The sequence below is a fragment of the Mus caroli genome, chromosome 3 (genome assembly GCF_900094665.2).
Source record: "Mus caroli chromosome 3, CAROLI_EIJ_v1.1, whole genome shotgun sequence".
Classification (NCBI taxonomy): domain Eukaryota; kingdom Metazoa; phylum Chordata; class Mammalia; order Rodentia; family Muridae; genus Mus; species Mus caroli.
In genome coordinates, this window is record NC_034572.1 from 31,290,085 (window position 1) to 31,311,006 (window position 20,922).

General features: G+C 43.8%; 1 protein-coding gene across 1 annotated transcript in view; it reads right to left on the reverse strand.

The window, feature by feature from the left end:
- Positions 1-1,375: 1,375 nt before the first annotated feature.
- The window catches only part of Anxa5 (annexin A5), a 28,919-nt gene continuing 9,372 nt past the window's right edge, over positions 1,376-20,922 (reverse strand). Inside the window, exons 3-13 of the mRNA XM_021157385.1 lie at positions 17,732-17,816; positions 16,528-16,622; positions 14,433-14,546; positions 13,036-13,126; positions 9,939-10,018; positions 9,453-9,509; positions 5,921-6,014; positions 4,638-4,733; positions 3,087-3,145; positions 2,761-2,883; positions 1,376-1,864 (exon numbers count right to left, since the gene is read on the reverse strand). Of these exons, the coding sequence (XP_021013044.1) occupies positions 1,802-1,864; positions 2,761-2,883; positions 3,087-3,145; positions 4,638-4,733; positions 5,921-6,014; positions 9,453-9,509; positions 9,939-10,018; positions 13,036-13,126; positions 14,433-14,546; positions 16,528-16,622; positions 17,732-17,816 (957 nt within the window). The 3' untranslated portion in view covers positions 1,376-1,801. The remainder of the gene's footprint in view (positions 1,865-2,760; positions 2,884-3,086; positions 3,146-4,637; positions 4,734-5,920; positions 6,015-9,452; positions 9,510-9,938; positions 10,019-13,035; positions 13,127-14,432; positions 14,547-16,527; positions 16,623-17,731; positions 17,817-20,922) is intronic.

Here is a 20,922-nt window from a genome sequence, read left to right on the forward strand (position 1 = left end):
TATATATATATATATATATATATATATATATATATATATATATATATATATATACAGAGGATGATATCTTGAGGTGAAGGTTAGCTTAGGCTATGTGGTATGAGCCTGTCTCTCCAAAGAAGAGATACATGTTCACTGCTCTCATTCAGATTAACTAATGAGTCTCTTTAAATGTGATCTGAGAAGAACTACTGTTTTCACAGCAGGTTCACAGCAAGATGGAGCAGGGCGTTACAAACTGGAAAATACAGCACACGGTAAAGCATTTTCTTTTTCTGATTAGTTTCCTATTGTAGCCCAGGCTGGCCTGCCTCAGCCTCCTCGCTGTAGGGATGACAGGTATGGGCCAGCACAGCCAGCTCAGCGCTCAGGAGCCGGGAAGTGTGTGTTGCACCGCTTATGCGATGGACTGGGCTCTGCATCTATGGAGCTTGGGAGGGAGTGTGTGTGTGTGTGTGTGTGTGTGTGTGTGTGTGTTTATGGGTGGGTGGGGTGTCCAACTTCACATTAACACACAATTTTTACAGTTTCCTTGATTATTTTGTAGAACAGTGAGGTCTGTGAAAAGGTCGCTGTCATTATTTAATAAGGAAATTAACATTTTACTTAGGAAAAAAGTAGCCGTGAGTATATAGCATATGTACAAATGGCAAGGTAACTCCACTTCAAGGCACCCAAAGGTGGGAAACAGGAAGGCAAGGCTAAAGAAATGGCTTCCTAAAAAATACTGTCTGTGTTATCTGTGATGAGACAGACGTGTGGTGCCTGAGCACAGGTAACCAGCCACGTGGCAGAACATGGATTAGAATAAATGGGTTATCTTAGGCTATGAGCCATCAGGTTATTTCTGGGACTATGGGACTGGGAGGAAGGAACTTCTATAATTCTCTCAAGGGGGAGGAGGAGAAGGTAAAGAGCAGAGTTACAAACAAAGCGAACACTGAAATCTTAGGTTGTGCAAAATTTACTCTTTCTGCTGCTAGTAGAAGCTCCATAGTATTGTCCTAGCTGATGAGGAAATAAATCTCTTCTCTTCACCTCCTCCCACCAGGGGACCCTCCCCTCCCCAGCTTTCATCCCACCAGGAAACTGTTTTACACACATACACACACACACACACAGAGGAACACATGCACCTCCACCCCAACCCACCCGCTTCCTCCATCCACACCCTACCCCCACCTCCCACTCCCCACCCCCCATTCTCTCTCCATCCTTTACCTCACCGCATTAGGAAGTTCAGTCTTCGATACTGCATGTTTTAGTACCCCAAGACCAACTAGAGTTTTAGCTTTAACTAATACTACTGTCAAGTGCCTGCTTTCAAAGGGATATCATTGTTAAATAAGCTTTCTAAACACAAACCTACACAGGATTTGGAGGGAAGGGAATGTTTTTATTTGTCGCCAATGTTTTGGATACTACCATCATAATTTTGCAGGTCTGCTAGAGCAGTAAGCTTGATTGACAGCATTTCCAAGAGTTCACAATTTCATGGCTAAGGTTCCAATCAAGATAATAGGGTTATTAACTTAATATAAATGAAGCTTTAAAAAAGGATATAAAAAGCAATTCATAGACAGTATTAATAACTCAGACATTGGACTGAGAGACATGGGAAGGTCACTACCTACTGTAGACAGAACATCAGAAGGGCGGGACACTGCTTTCATCTAAGACACCTTTGGTCATTAGCATACTAGTGTAAGGCAGCGTGGCAGGCACAGAATGCAAGCAAGCCCGGTGCTGAGGGAAGCTGATGGTGGGCGGGCAGCAGGCGCAGGGCGCTCCAGGCAGCTCCTCAGTCATCCTCGCCCCCACAGAGCAGCAGCAGGGCCTTCTTATAGTCTCCAGATGTGTCGCCCTGGAACCCAAACACACTCTGTCAACTCCATGACTCACGAAAGCCACAGGAAATAAAAAGATGAGGAAATGGCTGAGGGTGACTAGCGTTCCTGTGACTTTTCTCCCCACTGGGCAACTTCTCCGCATGACTCTCACAACAGGAATGTTACACGGGGAAATTCCTACCAATGCCACTCAGTTTAACTTTCTAATTTTACCCCTCGAGGGCTGTTCTCTTAATGGAGTGGACTATGTTCTTCCATCGAGAAGCAGAGAGGGCAAGGAAGCCTTTCCAAGTATGTTAAATCATCATGCCTTCAAACAGACGCCCAGTTTCTCTCGGGTAACAAAGGCATGCAGGGCCTCTCAGGGGCTGTGGCTTTGCCTCGGACATGGGCATAGGGCATGCTTTCCTTGGGCTCCCCTCATGCCGCTTATGTGTGAAATGCTAGTGTCTTAAGTGCACAGACTCGCTGGCGACCCTCAGCCCAAGCTCCACACACCACACACATTAAATCCAACGCTTTTGCTCAACTGAAACCTCTCTCTACACATGGTCCACAAGGAAAGATGTCAAGAGACTTCCTTTCAGCCACACTTAAAGGTCACAGGGGGCTTCTCTTGCTGCAGCTATGACCTGACACCAGGGGCACAGTGACCACAGACAAGGAAGAAAGAAACGCTGACGAGAGGGAGGAGCTAACAAAGGCGGCTGATACTGATGGATACACAAGCACACATTCTAAAAACGGACAAAGCCTTGGGTCGGTTGAGCCTTGGCCGGGAATGTAACCTAGCCCCCCCTTTATCCTTCTTTAGAACCCCTCTAATCCACACAGGAACCGGATTCTTCCATCCATTTCCTTCATGCTGCCCAATCTGGCTCTGTGTTTCTAATGTAAACCAAAGTTCTACCTTGATCATAGAATACAGGGAGGTGGCGAAGTTCTTCCTAAACTCCTTCCTTATGTCAAACAGGTCAATCTCACTCCTCGACACCACGACTCTGATGAGGGTGTGATCATCCGTCCCAGCACCCTTTAAAGGAGAAAAGAGTGCAGGTGTTAAAAGTCTTCACATACAGCACCAAATGCCCCTGGTTTGAGGTAAATCATTGAAGTCTGGAAACGTAGGAGAAACAGGCTACACATCGGAAAGAGACATGCATCCCCAGGCTGTCATATGAAGCATAATCAGAGCTAGAGAAGACTGCATTTATTAGATGCACAGTGTCTACTCACCTTCATGGCATAGTAGAGAGTCTCTGCAAGGTAGGCAGGTATGCTCCGAATAGACTTCACTAAGAAAACACATATTACAACTGTCAAAAGCTATTTGGACATGAAGAATGATATAATCAAAATGCAAACACTGTCTCCTGTTCTTAGCTCTGCTTCTAAGTGTAAAAGTGAGGTGCCCTGCAGAGGGGCATCTGCAAGCTGCTGGGGTTCCCTCCGCAGCTGTCTTCTGACTCTGTAGCTTGGCTCTCTTCAGAGGTCTGTGCGGGTCCAGCAAGGCCCTGGAAAAGAGGCTCTTCTCTGTGCCCCTTTGTTCTCTGCGGTCTTTGTTGGCACCTGGGTGGTGATAATGCCACAGCTTTCACCACCGATAAATTATATAAGTAGCTTGGAAGTTTCTGTTCCAAGATATCTGATCAAATGATACAAGAATACTATTCTAATCTCTGGAAACATTTGGACTGACTTTCTGTAACCTGTTCGGAATCTCTGAGCTAAATCTCACAATTCACACAAGCAGCCTGGATGTATCCATTGCAGTTCAAATACTTAACCTATGGCAGTTCATCCCCACCACATCACAGCTGACATAGGTTAAGGACGTGCAGACCAGACCGGAGTCACTCAGCAAACGACACCTAGCACACAAAAACTCTGTAGGCTATAAAACTGACAATCCTTGAGCTCTGCAACTTCTCAGGTCTTCCTTTTCAAAGATTACAAAAAGCAGTTTCTCAGCCAGATTGAGAAATTATCATCTGGCTAGAAAAACAAATGTGTGTGTTTGGTGTGAAAGAAGGTAGGTGTTTTCAGGTTAAATAATTTGGAGTTTTAATTAAGTGCTCATAACAACTGTGACTTTCTTGTGTGTCTTCATCATGAAAGAGCCAAGTGTCTAACTCACTGACGGTGTGCTCAGATGAAAGGCTACTTTATAAAGTTGGTTCTTGCACAAACGCTCAGAATAGACAGAGGCAGCCTTCAGACCATGTGAGCCCAGGACCTGGGCCTGCAGGATCTGGGGAGCATCTAGAGACTATAACCACCTGCAAATCCACTTCTCCAGTCATTCTGAGCGCTTGATCCAAACTCCAAGTTATTTAACCTGGGGGAAACCTCTCCGCATGTTCTGTCACATCAAAGACCCGGATTTATCTCTAGCCAGATAATAACTTCTTCGTCTGCATCATGAGCTGTGAGAAGAGTGTTCAAAGCATTCTAAAACCCTGTGGGTATCAAAGACAAGCCACGCTTGCAAACCTCTATGATGGTGCCTAAGACATCAGAGGGCCATAGTATTATTCTTAATGTGGCTTTAAGACGATTCCTACTAATGTTCTTAGTGCTCCCATATAATCAGGTAAATAACCAGTTAACCATGTATTCAGAACACCAACACGGACTTCCCAAAGGAAAACTCAGGAGTTTGCTCCCTCCACTGTTATGTCATTCTCCTACTTCCCATGAAGAAACACGATTATGTTCAGATTTAGACTCAAGTAGACGAAAGCAACTCGTATAGGAATAAATATTACACGCTGTGAATTCACCTACCGACAGCCAGGAGCAACTGCTCCAAGTTCCCCGAGGTCTCTCGGTCAATGGTTTCCTCAATCTGAAATCCTGATATGGTCATGTACTTGTCAAACACTAGAAAACACAGAACAGAATGTGCGTCCTTACTTGCTGAAGAGATTCTCCCTCTAAAAAGAGCTGTAACTTTCACCAGCTGTTATCTGTCCAAGCAGAGCCTCCCTACCCTGTCCTCCTTGCTGTCAGATCCCTAAGTTCAGAGCCTCAATGAGGTAAGCCCTAAGCAATGATTTACATATGCTGTAACAACATCATTAATTAGGAATTCTTAAAATTCAGTTTAGCTTTGAATTCTGTGACAGGACTTTGTGATGTCCCACAGAGGTGCCTCAACTTTGATCCTCCTGTCTCTGCTTCCAGAAGCTCACTGGAGATGTGGCCGAACTTTACGATGTCATACAGGTGTATCTGTTTGGTTATTGTCTTGAGTTAACAGACAGATCCCCATTAGGCCAAGAGTAATACAATTTGCCTGGAGATGGCCTTCTGCCCAGAAGGACACTCCAAATAAGGAGAAGACATGACAGGTGGCTTGTCTGTGGATCTTGATAGGCTTAATCATGGAGATAACACTCAGACTTAAGCAACCATGCATGGCTTATAAATGGTTATGTCATAAATGCTGACTTCCTGGCCCCTTGCTAGTTGCAATCAATGAGACCAACAGGTAAATCTGCTGTGAGAGATTCTAAAAAGCCCTTCTCCTTCTTTCTAAAAAGTGATCAACAAATGTGACTAATTGGACTTGCTCTCCTCTTCTCGCTGTGAAGCACTTTGTGAAGATGAGGTAATGAACAAAAAAGGAACACGAGGGCACAGAGCAGTGTGGCAGGGACACAGAAAGATGCGTGGTCCTGCCAAGCCAACCACATCACAGCCACAGAAGTGAAGCACAACTGTTAAAGCCACAATGAACGTTGTCACTTGCTACTGAACTTATTCTAAACTGACACGGCCATATGAACTGGACAGATGCACAGCAAGTCTGAGGAGACTTCTTGGTCTCCTGAGGGTAATTCATCTTGGTGTCTGACGGTGCATGATGCCCCTCACCACCTCTGACAGTGAAGAGACTGCGAAGGACATCTAGGTTGCAAAAACTACAGTAGCAGTGTCGAGAACATCTGAAATTTCTCCAGATCGAACTGTGAAAACTGATTTTGCTCTGAGGCAGGTATCAGGTCAGACTTCCCCATGCACTTCCCAGATCTCCCAAAGAATTTGTCTCAAACAATTTTACTTACCTCTTCTTAAATGAGACACACTGCGTGTCCCAAAGATGGTGATGAATTTTTCTTCATCTGTCCCCCACTTCAGCTCTCCAGCCTGGAACAATGCCTGCAAAACACCACCCTGATGAATCACTCATCGTCCCAGCACCCTGCCCCTTCCTGAACAGTGAATCTGCCTGCCCGTGGACCAGCTTAATGGGTTACATCAAAGCACATGTTACATGCAAATGTTGACTGGAATGTCCCATCTTCCAGGAGAGATGCTGGGTGCTGGGAAAGTTCCCGTCATCTCACTGTTGAAGACTGATTTACAGACTGGAAAGTACTCAGTGAGACGCTGTCTTGGATTTTGCTTTGCTCATCTTATGGCTGCTGTCATATTTACAGCACATGACATAAAAGTAAACTCCAGATTTTCCTCTTTACATCTGTGATTTAAGCAGAGTCAGTTATAGAATACTTTGCACCCAGCTACACACACCATAGTGTGCTAAAAATGTTGTGGGGTTGGCATCTATAGAGAACTTAATAAATATTCTTGACACCACTTGAGTACCATATTTACTTTTGACAAGGAAAAATTTTAAATGTTCACCTAAGTTCATGTACAAGCTTACAAAACATATACATGAGCATTATGAAATCTGAGGTCACTTGAGATGTGGCCAGTCTCCACAATGTCATACAGTTATATCCTTTTAGTTACTGTTTTTCGTTAACATACAGATCCCTGTTGGGCCAAGAGGAATATAGTTTGCCTAGGGATAGCCTTCTACCCATAAGGACACTCCAAATATTAATAAGACATGCAGTGGCTAGCCTGTGAAAATATGACTCTTGATCTTCTTGGTAGACACACACAAGTGTATTATAGTGGTCTAGAACTATTTTTATTTTATCTCCAGAGAATTAAAAGACCCTTTCCTACATCTTTGTGTCAAATAAACAGATTCCATTTTCCTTCTCCCTCCTTTCTCTAAGAGTTCAATCCTGTATCTAGAGAAAGCATTTGGCAAGAAAGATGATAAGTATCAGTCTTAACACTCTTAAAATATTAAGACAGTTCAATACATTTTTAAAAGTCTAAGTTTATTTAATGCATTTAAAATTATAAAAAAGTAAAGTGTACTGTGCATGTGCTCAGTTCCCAAGTGAATGATCTATTGTGGCTTATCAGATTCCTGGTATAACAGGCCTTCCTCAGTCAGTGCTAGGAGTCAGGAGAGAAAACCTCAGAGGTTTATGCAAAAGCCATCACAGCTTACTTTACACCAAATCACAGATCCTTCCTGGTGAAGACAACTGAGGGGCCTTGCTACAAGGTACAAAGGGCATGCTATCTCCCACACGCGAAAAAAGCAGTCTGCAAAAGGATGAACTGCTGATAAGAACAGACATGAGCACGTGACCAGTGTGGCTTGCTCTCTGCTACTCCTGGTCATGGCAAAGGGCGGAGAGCCTGGGTTCCATCAGGAGATTTTAAAGAAGTCCCCCCATAACAGTATTCACACATACAAAGTTTCATTTTACGTTCTAAATGGTCACATCTGCTGTGTGACAGGTAGGTGACCTGCCCACAGCCTAGGTAATCAACACGGTCCCCAGATAATGACATCAGTGGGTGGGACGGTATAAGAACCATGGCCCAACTCAGACCTGTAGGATCGGAGCTGAAGCCCAGGATCTGCAGGTGACTCACAGGCCTATGACCGTGAGAGGCAACAAATGGAAAGGAGAAAAATCAATGAGAAGGCTGAAGTGGATTACTTTCCAGAAGCCTCTCACAGAGCACGGTGCTGATTACATCAGCTGTGCTGGGAAGTCTGCCCACGGGACCCTGATGTAGGTCTCAGCATTGTCATCTGAGACTGCAGTTGGCTTCCCACGCTGTAAGCACTGAAAAGCTTCCAGAGTTCCTAGTCCTGAAAGCAGGAACATGAGAACTGTATCATCTCGCATGAAAGCCCAGAGGAATCAAAGCCTAGAAAGCAATGCTGTCTTTGTCAACTGAGCAAAGCCCCTCCCTGAAGGAGGATGACTGTTCATGCCATTTGTCTACAATAAGGCAGTTATGTTGGGTCTGACGAGCTTTTAACCTATATTTAGTAAATGTTTCATATGCTATAGGAAATCAGAATGGGGAGCTAACACTGAACATGAAGCTTGTGTAGTGGAAGAGAAAGGGTGCTAGAGTCACAGAGCCAGGCTGGGGATGGAGCTCCACCATTACTCAGACAGCCAGGGCTTGCTGCCTTATTCACAGTTGGGAGAGGCCTCTTGGAGCTGAGTGCAGCCCCTCCTCATGCATCACTTACTGACTGACTGCCAGCACTGTTAGAGATGAGAGGCTGGAACTGACCTGACTCTGGGCCCTGGAAAGAAAGGCAGGCAGGCGAGCGGGCGGGCGGGCGGGCAGGCAGGCAGGCAACCTCAGTGTGAGGCAGGGAGACAGGAGCAAGAAGCCTAGGATGCTACAGTTTTGCATGAGGGCCACCTGACTCATGACCTGAAGGTCAGAAAGGGCCAAGTAGAAAGCATCTAGAGTGGAACGGACCTTTGACTCCTCTGACATGGATTATGAGGAGGTTTAAGAACCACTTTCAGGGGCTCAGACTTTATCCTGAGAACAGTGAATTGCTAAGTTTGAAGAGCATAGACAGGACACACTAAGCTGACATTTACGAGACAGAACACAAGTGAAATTCTGTACAGGGAGTCCCCAGTAAAGGTCTCCTTTTTTCTTCTCCAGTGAGGCAGGGCCCAAAATGATTGAAGCTGTTAAGAAATCAACCACCCAAAATAAGATAACTTTCTCCTCTTTAGAAAGTCAGATGGCATATTGCCGGCAACTGCATAGAGTGGTCGACCAGATCTCCCATTTTCAGTGGCACATTAATTAGAACATAAGTAGAGATGGGGCTATAGCAGGTGATTCTAGGAACCCAAGAACTCTAGGGCCAATTCCCAGGTTTCAACTGTCCTGACTCATATTTCCTAATGTTTATTTCTTACGTTTGACTGTTTTATAAACCACACTGAAATTGCCCTGGGATTCACAAGTCCCTGAAGTGAAAATGTTCATTTGGGAGTTGACAACAACCATCCTGTTTAGAACACTGTCACAGTAAACACAGAGAATTTCCTAAAACAAACCACCTTGCCATTTCTAATTCCACTTAAACCATAAACACTTTATTTTTCCTTATTCTATCCTACTAAGAACATCTATTCCATCCTGGCACTGAAATGGTAATATGAGGCTTTTTTTTTTAATTCTCCATTGTGTAAATAATAGGAAAAAAACACGTCTAAGTATAACTTACAACAAACTTTGCTTATTTTTACCTCAGCTTTGGAATTAAACTATTTTGTTGGCCAGATCAAAATAAGAAAAATGTATCTACCTACATGAGTTATATATTTTGTAGAGAGTTGTCAAATACATATTTTAAAGGTCCTTAAAATATACACTGTGACTTTTCACTACTATAAATTCTTTTTAATTTCTAAGTCATAACAAAGTTGTTATAGAATATTTACTCACCTGAGCATCCAGTTCAACTTGAGCATCATCAATTGCAGTATCAGGGTCTCTATTAGCCTGTAAGAAATGACATCACATACTGGACTTCAGAGCCTCTGCATGCACCTGATGCCTATGTATAAGGCACTTTCTCTCCTGGAGAAACTATGCTTATGCTAAAATCATAGCAATCCTACAGCATGCTATACCACCACTGCACAGCAGTGTCCAAACCAGTCTAGCCCTGCTGGTTTTAAGCACTGTGGATGAAAGGAATGCTTACAGCTGCCTGGAATGAATGAATGAATGAATGAATGAATGAATGAATGAACGATTTGGCTATTTACAGTCTGAATCAGATATTCTGAGACACAAACACAGGCAGCATGCAGTCATTACAGTGAGAATCTGCACAAACCAGAAGTCACTGAAAGACTTTTAAGTGGCCTTAACTTAATACAGGCAGGTCATTCCAACAACTCCTTTATGTTAAGTCTCTACCAGTACCTGAAGGAGAACCACCAACATCCTCTGGTAGTACCCTGAGGTATCCCCCACCACATCATCTTCCAGGTTGGAACCATATTCTGCAAAACAATGATTTCATACTTGTTCATGGCATCTCTGAATTAGAAAACCCTGCCCCCTTAATCAGGTGAACGAGGCATAAAGGAAGGCATATTTGACTAACAAAAATCCTTTCTCTGCCCCATCTCTCAGTGTTCCAAAGATGGATAGCAAATTCGATAAGTGAGTGCAGGATGAAAGTAGCCTCTGTTAACATCCGCCAAAAGCATTCACTCAAGCCTAAATTATAGCAGCCAGTCCACATGCTCTCCCCAAATGCAGTTAGTAATATGCAAACTCAGGATGACAGTGAAAAGCTTCAAAAGTATGATCATCCTAAACTGAAACTCTGCTTCTTGCAAATGTTTTATGTGATTTTTTTTTTGCCAGATGTTTTTCATCCTATGAATTCTTGTCTTTGCCTGGTGGTCTCTCCCCCTCATTAGATAGTGTTCCTTTGCACCAGTTAAGTCACCTCCTGACAGACAGCAATGATATCTTGAAGTATAACCCCAGCACCTTGGGTTCCAACTCCTTAGCCCAAGGTCACAGGAAAGCAGAGAACTGAGAGCTACTGAGGCCTACACCCTTTCACTAACTCTCAAACCACATCTTAAGGCATTCTTGCTGTAAGGTATTACAATGTTTAATCACTGTTTGAAAGCAGGAATATTTTTTAAACTTGGAGCTTCTATTTTATGTGCATTAGAACCAGTCACCCAAATACAAAACTTTGTAGGCATCGCTGAGTCCTTCCTCTGTTCCAATACCTGTAACTAGTTATCAAATCCCCTCCCAAACATTTGCTCCTCTGGTTAGTACTCTTCATGCTCCCTGACTCCCAGCAACCTCAGTGGTGCCGTAATCATTCTACAGCTTCCTCGTTACCTCCCTAAAGAGCTATCCACCTAATACACCTCTAGACTCAAATCTCCTTCCTTCTTTCAACTATTCATTCAACATCCCATCAGCCAAGTTTGTCAGCCAGGCATGCAAAAATCCCTAAACTGCCTACCTACCTAGTGCAGTATATCTCCATACAGACACACACATGCCCTTCCCTAGAGTGAGGTGGCATCGGATCTTTCTATGTCTACTCTCCTCAGCCCAGGGTCCACGCCAGGTCACCTTTGCCTACTGAAATCCATATTGTCTTCTCCTCCTCAGTTTGCTACGTTACATGGAGTAAATAAAGCATGCATAAAGGTATACATCATGCTTGATGCACTGTGAAATGGTTACCACAAACTAACTGGTTCCAGCACGTAGTTTTCTGTGAATGGTGAAATACTTAAGATCTAGTTTCTTAGACAATCCCAGGTACACATTAGAGTACTATGAATAGTCACCATACTACAAACCAGATCCCCACAACTTCTCCACCCTATCTTACTGTCTGGTGTGCATCATCGCCCTCATCATCTCCCCCCTTCACCATCCCTCCTGTCCAGCCTTGGAAAGCACCACGTTACTATCAACAGTTATAGTTGTTTTATCATTCATTTGGATTCTACCAAAGTAAGGTCATGCAGTGTTTGTCTTTCTGCACCCAGCTCACTCCATATAACATAATACCTTCCCTGTTGACCTGTGCAGATGTTTCATGTTTAAGGCTAAGTAATGTGGCACTGTGTGTGCACATGCACAAACCCCACTCTTTTTCTCCACACATTCTCCAATGGATACTTAGTAAGTCACCTGCTCTTGAAATTCCACTAATTTGTATCCTGAAGCCTCCCCTAAGAATCGCAGCCTTAGCCGGGCATGGTGATACACGCCTTTAATCCCAGCACTTGGGAGGCAGAGGCAGGCGGATTTCTGAGTTCGAGGCCAGCGTGGTCTACAAAGTGAGTGCCAGGACAGCCAGAGCTAAACAGAGAAACCCTGTCAGAAAACCAAAAAAAAAAAAAAAAGAATCACAGCCTTGATACCCTTTCCCTCCTGCCTGTAATACTTTTCATACGCAACTTTTAAAAGTTTACCATCCTTTAACTATTGAAACGTCATTAAAGACAAGAATTGTAGTGTGCATGTCTGCTATGTTCCTCATGACAGCCAGGGCAGCAATGGACACAGAGCCATACCCAGTAACACACTGAGCAGAATGCAGCATGCACATTTACATGCACAATTACTGTAGCACAGATGCTCAGTCCTCAGTATCAGCATCCCAAGATGGAGAACTTCGAAGACCACATCAAATAAGCTGCCTCAATGGGATATGTGTACCACCGCTGCCACAGTGGTAGCAACCATATTGACTACAAAAAGAAGCTGGAAAGAGACCTGGGTAATTATGTAGTTGCCCTAAATCCCATACTGTTCTGATCCAGTGGGCTAAAAGCATCCCATCTGAATTCTATATGTCATTCCTGTGAGAGCCACAATCTCTGGCTAATATTCCAGACTGAGTCCAATGACAGAAAAACCTGACAGATCAGAGCAGTCTTCCTTCACTTTCATTTCACGGACTTGAATGCATTGGACTAGACTGAAACACAGACTTTGTTTTCACACACACACACACACACACACACACACACAAATAGGTCACACTAAAAATAACAACCAGAATACAGAACACTTTAACCAAGCACACCCATCAGCTGAACAGTATACTTTGAACAGTATACTTTATTAATGTTTTATCAACTCCCATGCAGAAAGGGTTTCAGTCTCTCTTCCCATTCCCCAAAATATCCTCTCCCTAGCTCTTAACATCTTCCACAAAACTGAATCTATTTAAAGAAACTTAAATTAATGGAGAGAAAAACGCCTCTCTATTCTTAAAGTGTCTGCAAATCCTGGGCAAAAATAACCTGCATCTCCCTTCAGGCGTTGTCAGTTATTTAAGTGCTAGGAGTGAAATGGTGGGAGTTTGTTCCTTGATTATTTTGCTATTGTTTGGTTTTTACTGAAGAAGAATAGCCTGACTTACAGCTCTTCCATTCAACAATCATGTACGGCCTAGCACCACATCTACACATGACCACATCCACATGACAGAAAGGACAGATGATAAACTCCATCTGTTTACCTTCCTCATAAACTTGTTTTATGGTACTGAGTTCTTCAGGTGTCCTTGAAGCAATAATCTCGGTCAATACTTTCTCATCTGTACCAGCTCCCTGTTGGAAGGGTTGTTATTAACAGAGAAAACATGTCAATAAGATAAAAAAGAAACAAAAAGAAAGCTGTTTCCCTGGATGTTATCCAATTACATAATCACAAAAATATCCAAGACAACATGGCTCTCCTCATATACGTGTTCTATTATTAGAGCTTGAAATTCATCAATCTAATTCTATTTTACTTTTTATTTTGCCTAATGAAAAATAGAGTTGACTTTTCTATGTCCATCAAACATATCATTATAGTTGAGGTCTTTAATTCTGTCCCCTAAAAGCTAAACATTAACAATTTGGTGTCCAGAGTGGCACTAGGGGGTGCCAACCAAAACCTTAAGATGTGGACTAATGAGAGGTTTTTAGGTCAATGGGGGATGTCTTTAAAAAGGGTGGTAGATCACAGTTGTCTCTTCTCTGTGCCTGGCTTCCTGCCTGGCTACAAGCCCAAAGTCCTGGGGCCAGTTAGCTGCAGGCAAGAGCCAATAAACCAATCATCACAGGTACCAGAACTGAAGCGTGGCTAACAGAGAACACTTGCTGGAACACACTTACTGTGTTTCTGAAGAACAATTTTAGCTGGTTTCCTTTCTGTACTTGTAAAAGTACATATCTACACTGCTACCTCACAACATATAAATAGAAATATGGCTAAAACTTAGTGTTAGACAACTAACGCTAAGATAGCATAGGTTCTGTTTCTGCTTCTTTGCAAAAACTCAAGCACTAAAATACCAAAGTCCATCCCTATGGAAAGATCTTTGCTGCTAATAATGCTTGAGATGTATTCTGTTTAAAATCCCTCTTCTCAGGGCCCTAAGATCCCATTTACTACAAACTGCAACTGCAGAACAGCACAGAGACTCAGCAAATGCGGCCTCCTGACTGGGTGGTTCCTATTTTTCCACTGTGCGATCCCAATCCCTGAGCTGTTATTTCCTCTGCCCATTCAGAACCAACCTACTAAGGACAAGCCACTCCCTGTCACTGTCCGAGCAACACAGTCAACTTCCACCTTTTCCATCTCAAAAGTTAAAATACTTCATCTGTAACATTTTCAAGGCCTAAAGATCTAAAATGAAGGTATAAAACTCCAGTGCACTAAAATTCTACAGACAATATTTTTGGCTACACAGGAAGATTAAGCCGCACAGTTGTTAGGCTTGATTCCCCCTTCCCATCTTATTGACCCCCCCACTGTTTTGTCTGAACAGCCTTCACCAAAATGAGTCAAATAAAACACAGGATAATTAGCAAAATAGAGCCGCACTCTGTAGGACAGAAGCGCCCCCTGTCTGCACCCTTTTACCTTAAGAGCATGCTTAAGCTCGTAGGCATCGTAGAGTCGTGAGGGCTTCATCATAGCCACAATTAACTTCTCAAACTTTCCAGTCAGTTCAGACTTCAGGTCTTCCAGAAGGTCCTACCTCAGAAAACAGAAACTTGGTGACCACAGTCTTCCCAAACAGAAATGAAATTCCTTTTCTCTAGTCAATTCTGTACGTGGCTGTTCCAAGTATTAGAGAAGGTACTTGTGCTAAACAAAGTCCTAAGGAATGTACCATAAACCTCGTCATCTTAAACCTCAAACTCCAGTATTTATCTACAAAGGGGTTTAATTATGTGTTCATTAGCTTTACCCATCAAAATAAAATGAGATCCATTTACAAGGTGGGCTATAAGGTGGGGTAACCTATGCCTATAATTCCAGCATATGAAAGGCTGCAGCAGGAGGCCAGCCTGATAATATGTGACAGGATAAAAACCCAGGCTCTCCTCCTGCCAGGAAAACACCCACATTCTCAGCCCTTTATAAACGTTCAGCAGCTGTCCAGGCTAATCTTAAACTCACTCTGTACCCCAGGCAGGATTTATCATTTCTTCTTCTTCCTTCTCTCCTCCTTCTCCTCTCCTTCTCCTCTTCTTCTTCCTTCTCCTACCCCTTCTTTCACCCCTCCCCCCATCCATCTCTCTTTCTCCTTCTTCTTCCTCTTTTTTTTGAGATGGAGTCTCTGTATCATGTACCTCTGGCTATCCTGGAATTCACTATGTAAATCAAACTGTCCTCAAACTCACAGAAAGCCACGCGTCTCTGCCTCCTGAATACTGGGATTAAAAGCATGGGCCACCACACTGGCTCCAGGTAGGATTTGAACATGTGGTCTCATCTCAATCTCTGAAATATCTAAAATTACAGGCCGGCAACACTGTGTTCAGCTCTCTATATAAGATTCTGCCTCAAAACCCCAAGCCCCACCCACCCAAAAAGCTTAACTAGAAATGTTGCACTGTGACTGAGCACTTGGGCCATGTAAAGCATATATTCAGCATCCATATTCAGCGTCCTTGCAGAAGTATCCTTATAAACGCTCCCCCAAAAGGCTTGGGTGCATCTCAATGGCACAGCACTGTGTAACACTTTACAGGGCTTTGAGTCAACCCCCCACCCCCAGAATAAAAAAAAAAAGACAAAAAAGAAAGAGCGAGATTTTCTCAAAACTCACAAATATATTTTTAAAAGCAAGATTTATCCTATAATATCTAAACAGTCTCTTCTCTTTTACTATCCAATTCTAATATATATATTAGCATTCCAACATACAGTTGACAATCATTGTTATGCTTCTGACTGGTTAAGAGGCACCTTTAATGTGGTAATGTGTGCTATTATTTATGGACAGGAACAGTGTTTCCCAGCATGCCAGACGGCAGGGTTGGGATCAGACATCTTCCAATGGGCTGCATTGCGCTCCGTGGACAGCACCTGGTCCTGGGGTCTGTCCCCAGCAACACTAGAGAACACTTTCTGGTCTCACACTGCATTTGTTTCTCAGTAAAATAACAAATATAAACTGTCAGAATAACAGGACTACATCATGGTGTGTCGCATATGTTCGCAGTAGGATTTTAAACTTTACTATGAATTATTAATCAAGTAAGAAATCAAATAATTTAAATAATTGCAATATAGGTCTATACCTAAACAATATCTAATGAAAGTAGAGAGGAAAGACGAGAGGCAGTTACCAACATGGAACCCCTGACACCTTGACACCACCCCCCTGAAAGCATCAAGCATGGAAAAGCAATTTTGTGAGGCTAAGTTTTTCACTATCCTCTAAATGGCGTGGTTTGAATTTTTTTTTCCCTTGGTACTGTGCCTGTACTCTATCACTATCACTGACTGTTTAATCATCCAGGGATGGTTTAAAGTGGTCAGAGAGAGGTGAGCAAGTTGCGTGAGAGCACTGAGCTATTCTTGAGGACATCTGAGGAGTACATCTTGAGGTAGAGAGGAAGGGTCCTAAAAAAGTTCCTACACATACTGGGGACTGTTTTATTCCTCAAACTCTTTTAAAACTCATAGCTTGACTCACTCCGCCTTGAATGAGTTGTGGTCTTACCCTGCCAAACAGAGTCTTAAACGTCTGAGCAATTTCCTGGCGCTGAGCATTGCTTCGGGATGTCAACAGGTTCAGGATGCTGTCCTCATCGGTACCTGAAATTGATGGTTAACAATGAAAGCTTGCCTCCCATGCACCCATTTTCTAAGCATCTTTCTCATTATACCAGAAGTTACTCTTAATGCCCTCTATGAAAAATATAGCACAGCTTATACAAAATGAAATGTAAAGTTAAGAATATATAGACTATATTTCATATATATATGAAGATATACATATATAAAAACATATAACTATATATAAAACACATATATAACCTATATATGTAAAACATATACATGTAATACTTTGTATAATATATTATAAAGTATTATATATAATATTGTATATATATATATATATATATATATATATATATATATATATAAACCTTCTATTCTCAATTGGACTTAAAGTAAGTGTACAAACACTCCTGGATTTTTAAAACCTTGGCATGCCTGCCTTTCATGTATAGTTGCATAGTTACCCTAATAATGGCTATTCACATAGCATGTTAATGCTGGTATTGCAGGAGATTAAGAAAAGATAAAGCTATAGGCCCTGGCTTCAAGTTATAGATGATTTAGTATGGAAAACATTAAAACAGACTAGCAAGTGCCTTAGGGAAGGCCCAAGTGTTCCGCAGTCAAAGGTCTCCTGGCTAACAAGAGTAGAAAGGAGTTTGGGGGAAAGAGACACCCAACAGGGTCTTGAAAGGGAGTCACATAGAAAGGACAGGCTTAGAATAAGAACAGAAAAATACAGGGCTTGCAGGCCTGGCTGGGTCAGGGATATCAAACAGTCATGTGAGATTAGTCTATTAAAGGGGGTCTGGGGATGCCACAGGCAACCCCCTTCAAGACTCAGGTGTAGGAATCTGAGAGTAGATAAGACAGTTATACAGGAGAACCCTTAGAAAGATACCAGTGTGTGGGGAGGGGGTGTCTGTTGGAGCTTCCTAAGCAGAAGCAGACATTGAATGGCCTGGGTCACTGAGCTAGCAGTTGGCCTCACACTGTGTGCAGGCTGGACGGGTGACCCCCACAGCACAGAGCTGATGATACTTGATGGTCTAAGATATGACCTCGTTATCTGAATGTATTTGTCCCTGCCCCCCATCCCCCAACCCCTTATTTGACCTTTTAGAATTAAAATTAAAAGTTACCCAAGCCTTTCATGGCCTTCCGAAGGACTTCTGCATCAGCCCTGTCATCAAATCCAGGGAAGTCAGTCACAGTGCCTCTCGTAGCCTGTGAAAGGAAGGGTAGTATTATTCACACTGTAACCAATATCAAAAAGCTGGTAACTAGAGAATCCCATCTGACCTTGCTCTATGCGGTGCTCAGTCTCTAAGCAAATTTGCCATCTGATAAAATCTGTGACCCACTGAAAGGAGAAGCAACCACTTCAGGAAAAGTGACAAGGCCAGCCAAGGAGAGAAGACACCCAGACCCACTGAGAGTAGCTTCATCAGGGGCCAGATCCCTCCTCTCCCTCACTGTGATCCTGCCCAACCAAAGCCACCTGCTTCACCTGCATTCCACTCTTGGCTAAGTCTCTCCCCATTCAATCCGGAAGCACATCGAGCTTGTATTAAAATGTGAAGCCCCGCCCTGAGCACTCAGTTGGAAACACAGCTCTTGGTTCCTGTGGCCCTCAGACTGAGTCTAGGGCCTATAGCTCTGGCAATCTTGCGATGATTCGGCAATTTCTAAAAATATTTGGTAATGTGTGTGCCAGGTAAGTACCTTGAAAGATACTCTTTTCTTTATAAGCTTTCCTGTTTCATATTAGCATATGAAGTTCTACTAAGCTCCCATGATTCCTACAGCAGGAAAGTGACGGGCACATAAATAACAGAGGGCAGCAGAGCAGGCAGGTGCACACACTGATCAAGACCGAACATATGAACACACACACACAGACATGAACACACATGAACACACACATATGAAATACACCTGAGAGACCGTGAGAGAGAAAGTGCAGAAGTGGGAAGAGAAGAAACTGAGGCGGCAAGGGGGGAGCACCCCAAGACTCAAAAGTTGCCTGTAAAGTTGCCAAGTTCATAAAACTAGACAATTGCAGGGTTTGCGGCATGTCACCTGTCAGCATGCACAAAACCACACAAGACTAAAGTGACCTAGTACTCCAGTCAAAGCGCTACAGTGGAACGGAAAAAGCATCAGGTTGGACAGACAAATCAACACAGGAAAAGTCTGCAAATGTCACACGAATAGTAAAGGTCTGCGTTGCCTCCGCTCGGCACTGACTGACAGCGGTGGGACACAGGGGGCTCTATGAGAATATGGCCAAGAGGACTGCCAGCGGTGGCACAAAGGAAAGGAAGGAGGAGCTGAAGAGATGCAACTGGCAGGAGCGTGGAGCGGGAGCCAGCAGGAACGGGAGTCGGAGCCGATGGTGCTGATTTGGAATTTAGACTGGACAGCCCATAGCAGGCACTTGGGGAAAGGGGAAGGCTGTAACGAGGTCATGCAGGTGACAGCATTGCTGTTGGAGGGAGCCAGTACATCAAGTCACATTAAAAAGGCGGGAAGAAGTGGGTGGAAGGAAGGAAAGAGGGGGTGATCAGAATCAGAAAGGCAGCGGCTACCTGCTGCATACACCACTGGCCCAGGTGCTGTGTGGATGCGCTGCGGGTGTCTCTGTGAGACTCGACAAACGACACAAACTTAACAGTTTAGCAAATCCTTCACAAGCAACTAAGTAGGAGTTAAGACTTGACTCAAGCCAAGGGCCTGTGGCTCCTTAACCATGAGGTGTTGAGCTGCCTCCCAAGGCAAGAAGACGGGGAAGAAAGAGGCTCCCAGGATGCCCTAGTTAGGGTTATGTGTCTGTGATGAAACATCATGACCAAAGCAACTTGGGAAGGAAAGGGCTTATTTCCCTTACAGTTCTGTGTAACAGTTTATCATCAAAAGTAGGTGGGGCAGGAACTCAAGCAGGGTGGGAACCTGGAGGCAGGAGCTGATGCAGCAGCCATGGAGGAATGCTGCTTACTGCTTCCCATGGCTTGCTCAGTTTGCTTTCTTACAGAACCCAGGACCGCCAGCCCAGAGATGAGGCCACCTACACTGGGCTGGGCCCTTCCCCATCCATCACTAATTACGAAAATGCCCTACCGGCTTGCCTACAGCCCATCTCATGGAGGCATTTTCTTGACAGGAGTTCCCTCCTCTCAGATGACTTTAGCTCGTAGAAAGTTGGCATAAAACTATCCAGCACACAGAAGAAAGGGGAGGAGGGGACAAAACAAAGGGCGGCCCAGAGATGGGAACAGGAGGGTGTGGCATATGTATCCCTGAGGTAGACAAAGTATGCTGCAAGCCAGTGAGAAGGAGGTCACATCTCACAAACAACGGTTTGCAAATGCACTTTAAAGGGAAATATTGATCTGATCTGTAAGTTATGAAGAAACTGCAGATAAAGCTAAACACCAGAAAGATTGATCAAAAGGTAGAAGTCATTTGTCTCAAAACGTACACCTGATCCTAGGGACTGGAGGAAACTGCTTGACAGGCGTAAGGCAGGAAAACATCTTAAAGATCACACTACTTGCTAGAAGAAATCACTTCCAGCCACACACCTCACAACTTTCTAGAGATTGAGACACAGTTGTGCTCCACTCCATACAGGGCTAGTAAGGCCACGTGGCAGGCAGCACTAGCAGATCAGACATGAGTCATACGCATGAGTAATGTGGACAGAACCCTAGTTAGGGCTCTGCCTGCCCCTTGCTACCCACACAAAATGCAATCTGATTCTGAGTGACTCATTGGGAAGCCTCCATTTCCTGAAATCCCCATACCCTGCCAAAATAAGCTTCATCCATATCAGGTTCTGGTCCCTCACGCAGCCCCAGCTTCTCCTCATGTAACGTCATCTCTCACCGACAATTCCCCACAAGAAAAATTTATGATACTTGCATGCACAACATCTGTTCACAACATAAAACTCACTTTTGAACTCTCATCCAGTCTTTTATGTGATAACTCTGTTGCCTGGAAAGGTGGGGTGACAGGAAAACAGAGTCCTGCACCCCCTCCCAGTAAAACAGGACGGTCTGATTGAATGAATAAACTAAAGGCCCACTAATCTTTCCTGTGATAAGGCGACCTACTGAAGAGGAGCAAGACATTCTTATCACTGAATTAAGATGATGCAAAGGCAAGCAAATCTCTGTGAGTCTGGGGCAAGCCCGGTCTACAGAGTGAGTTAGTTCTAGGACAGCCAGGGCTACACAGAGAAAGTCTGTCTTGGAAGGAAGGAAGGAAGGAAGGAAGGAAGGAAGGAAGGAAGGAAGGGAGGGAGGGAGGGAGGGAGGGAGGGAGGGAG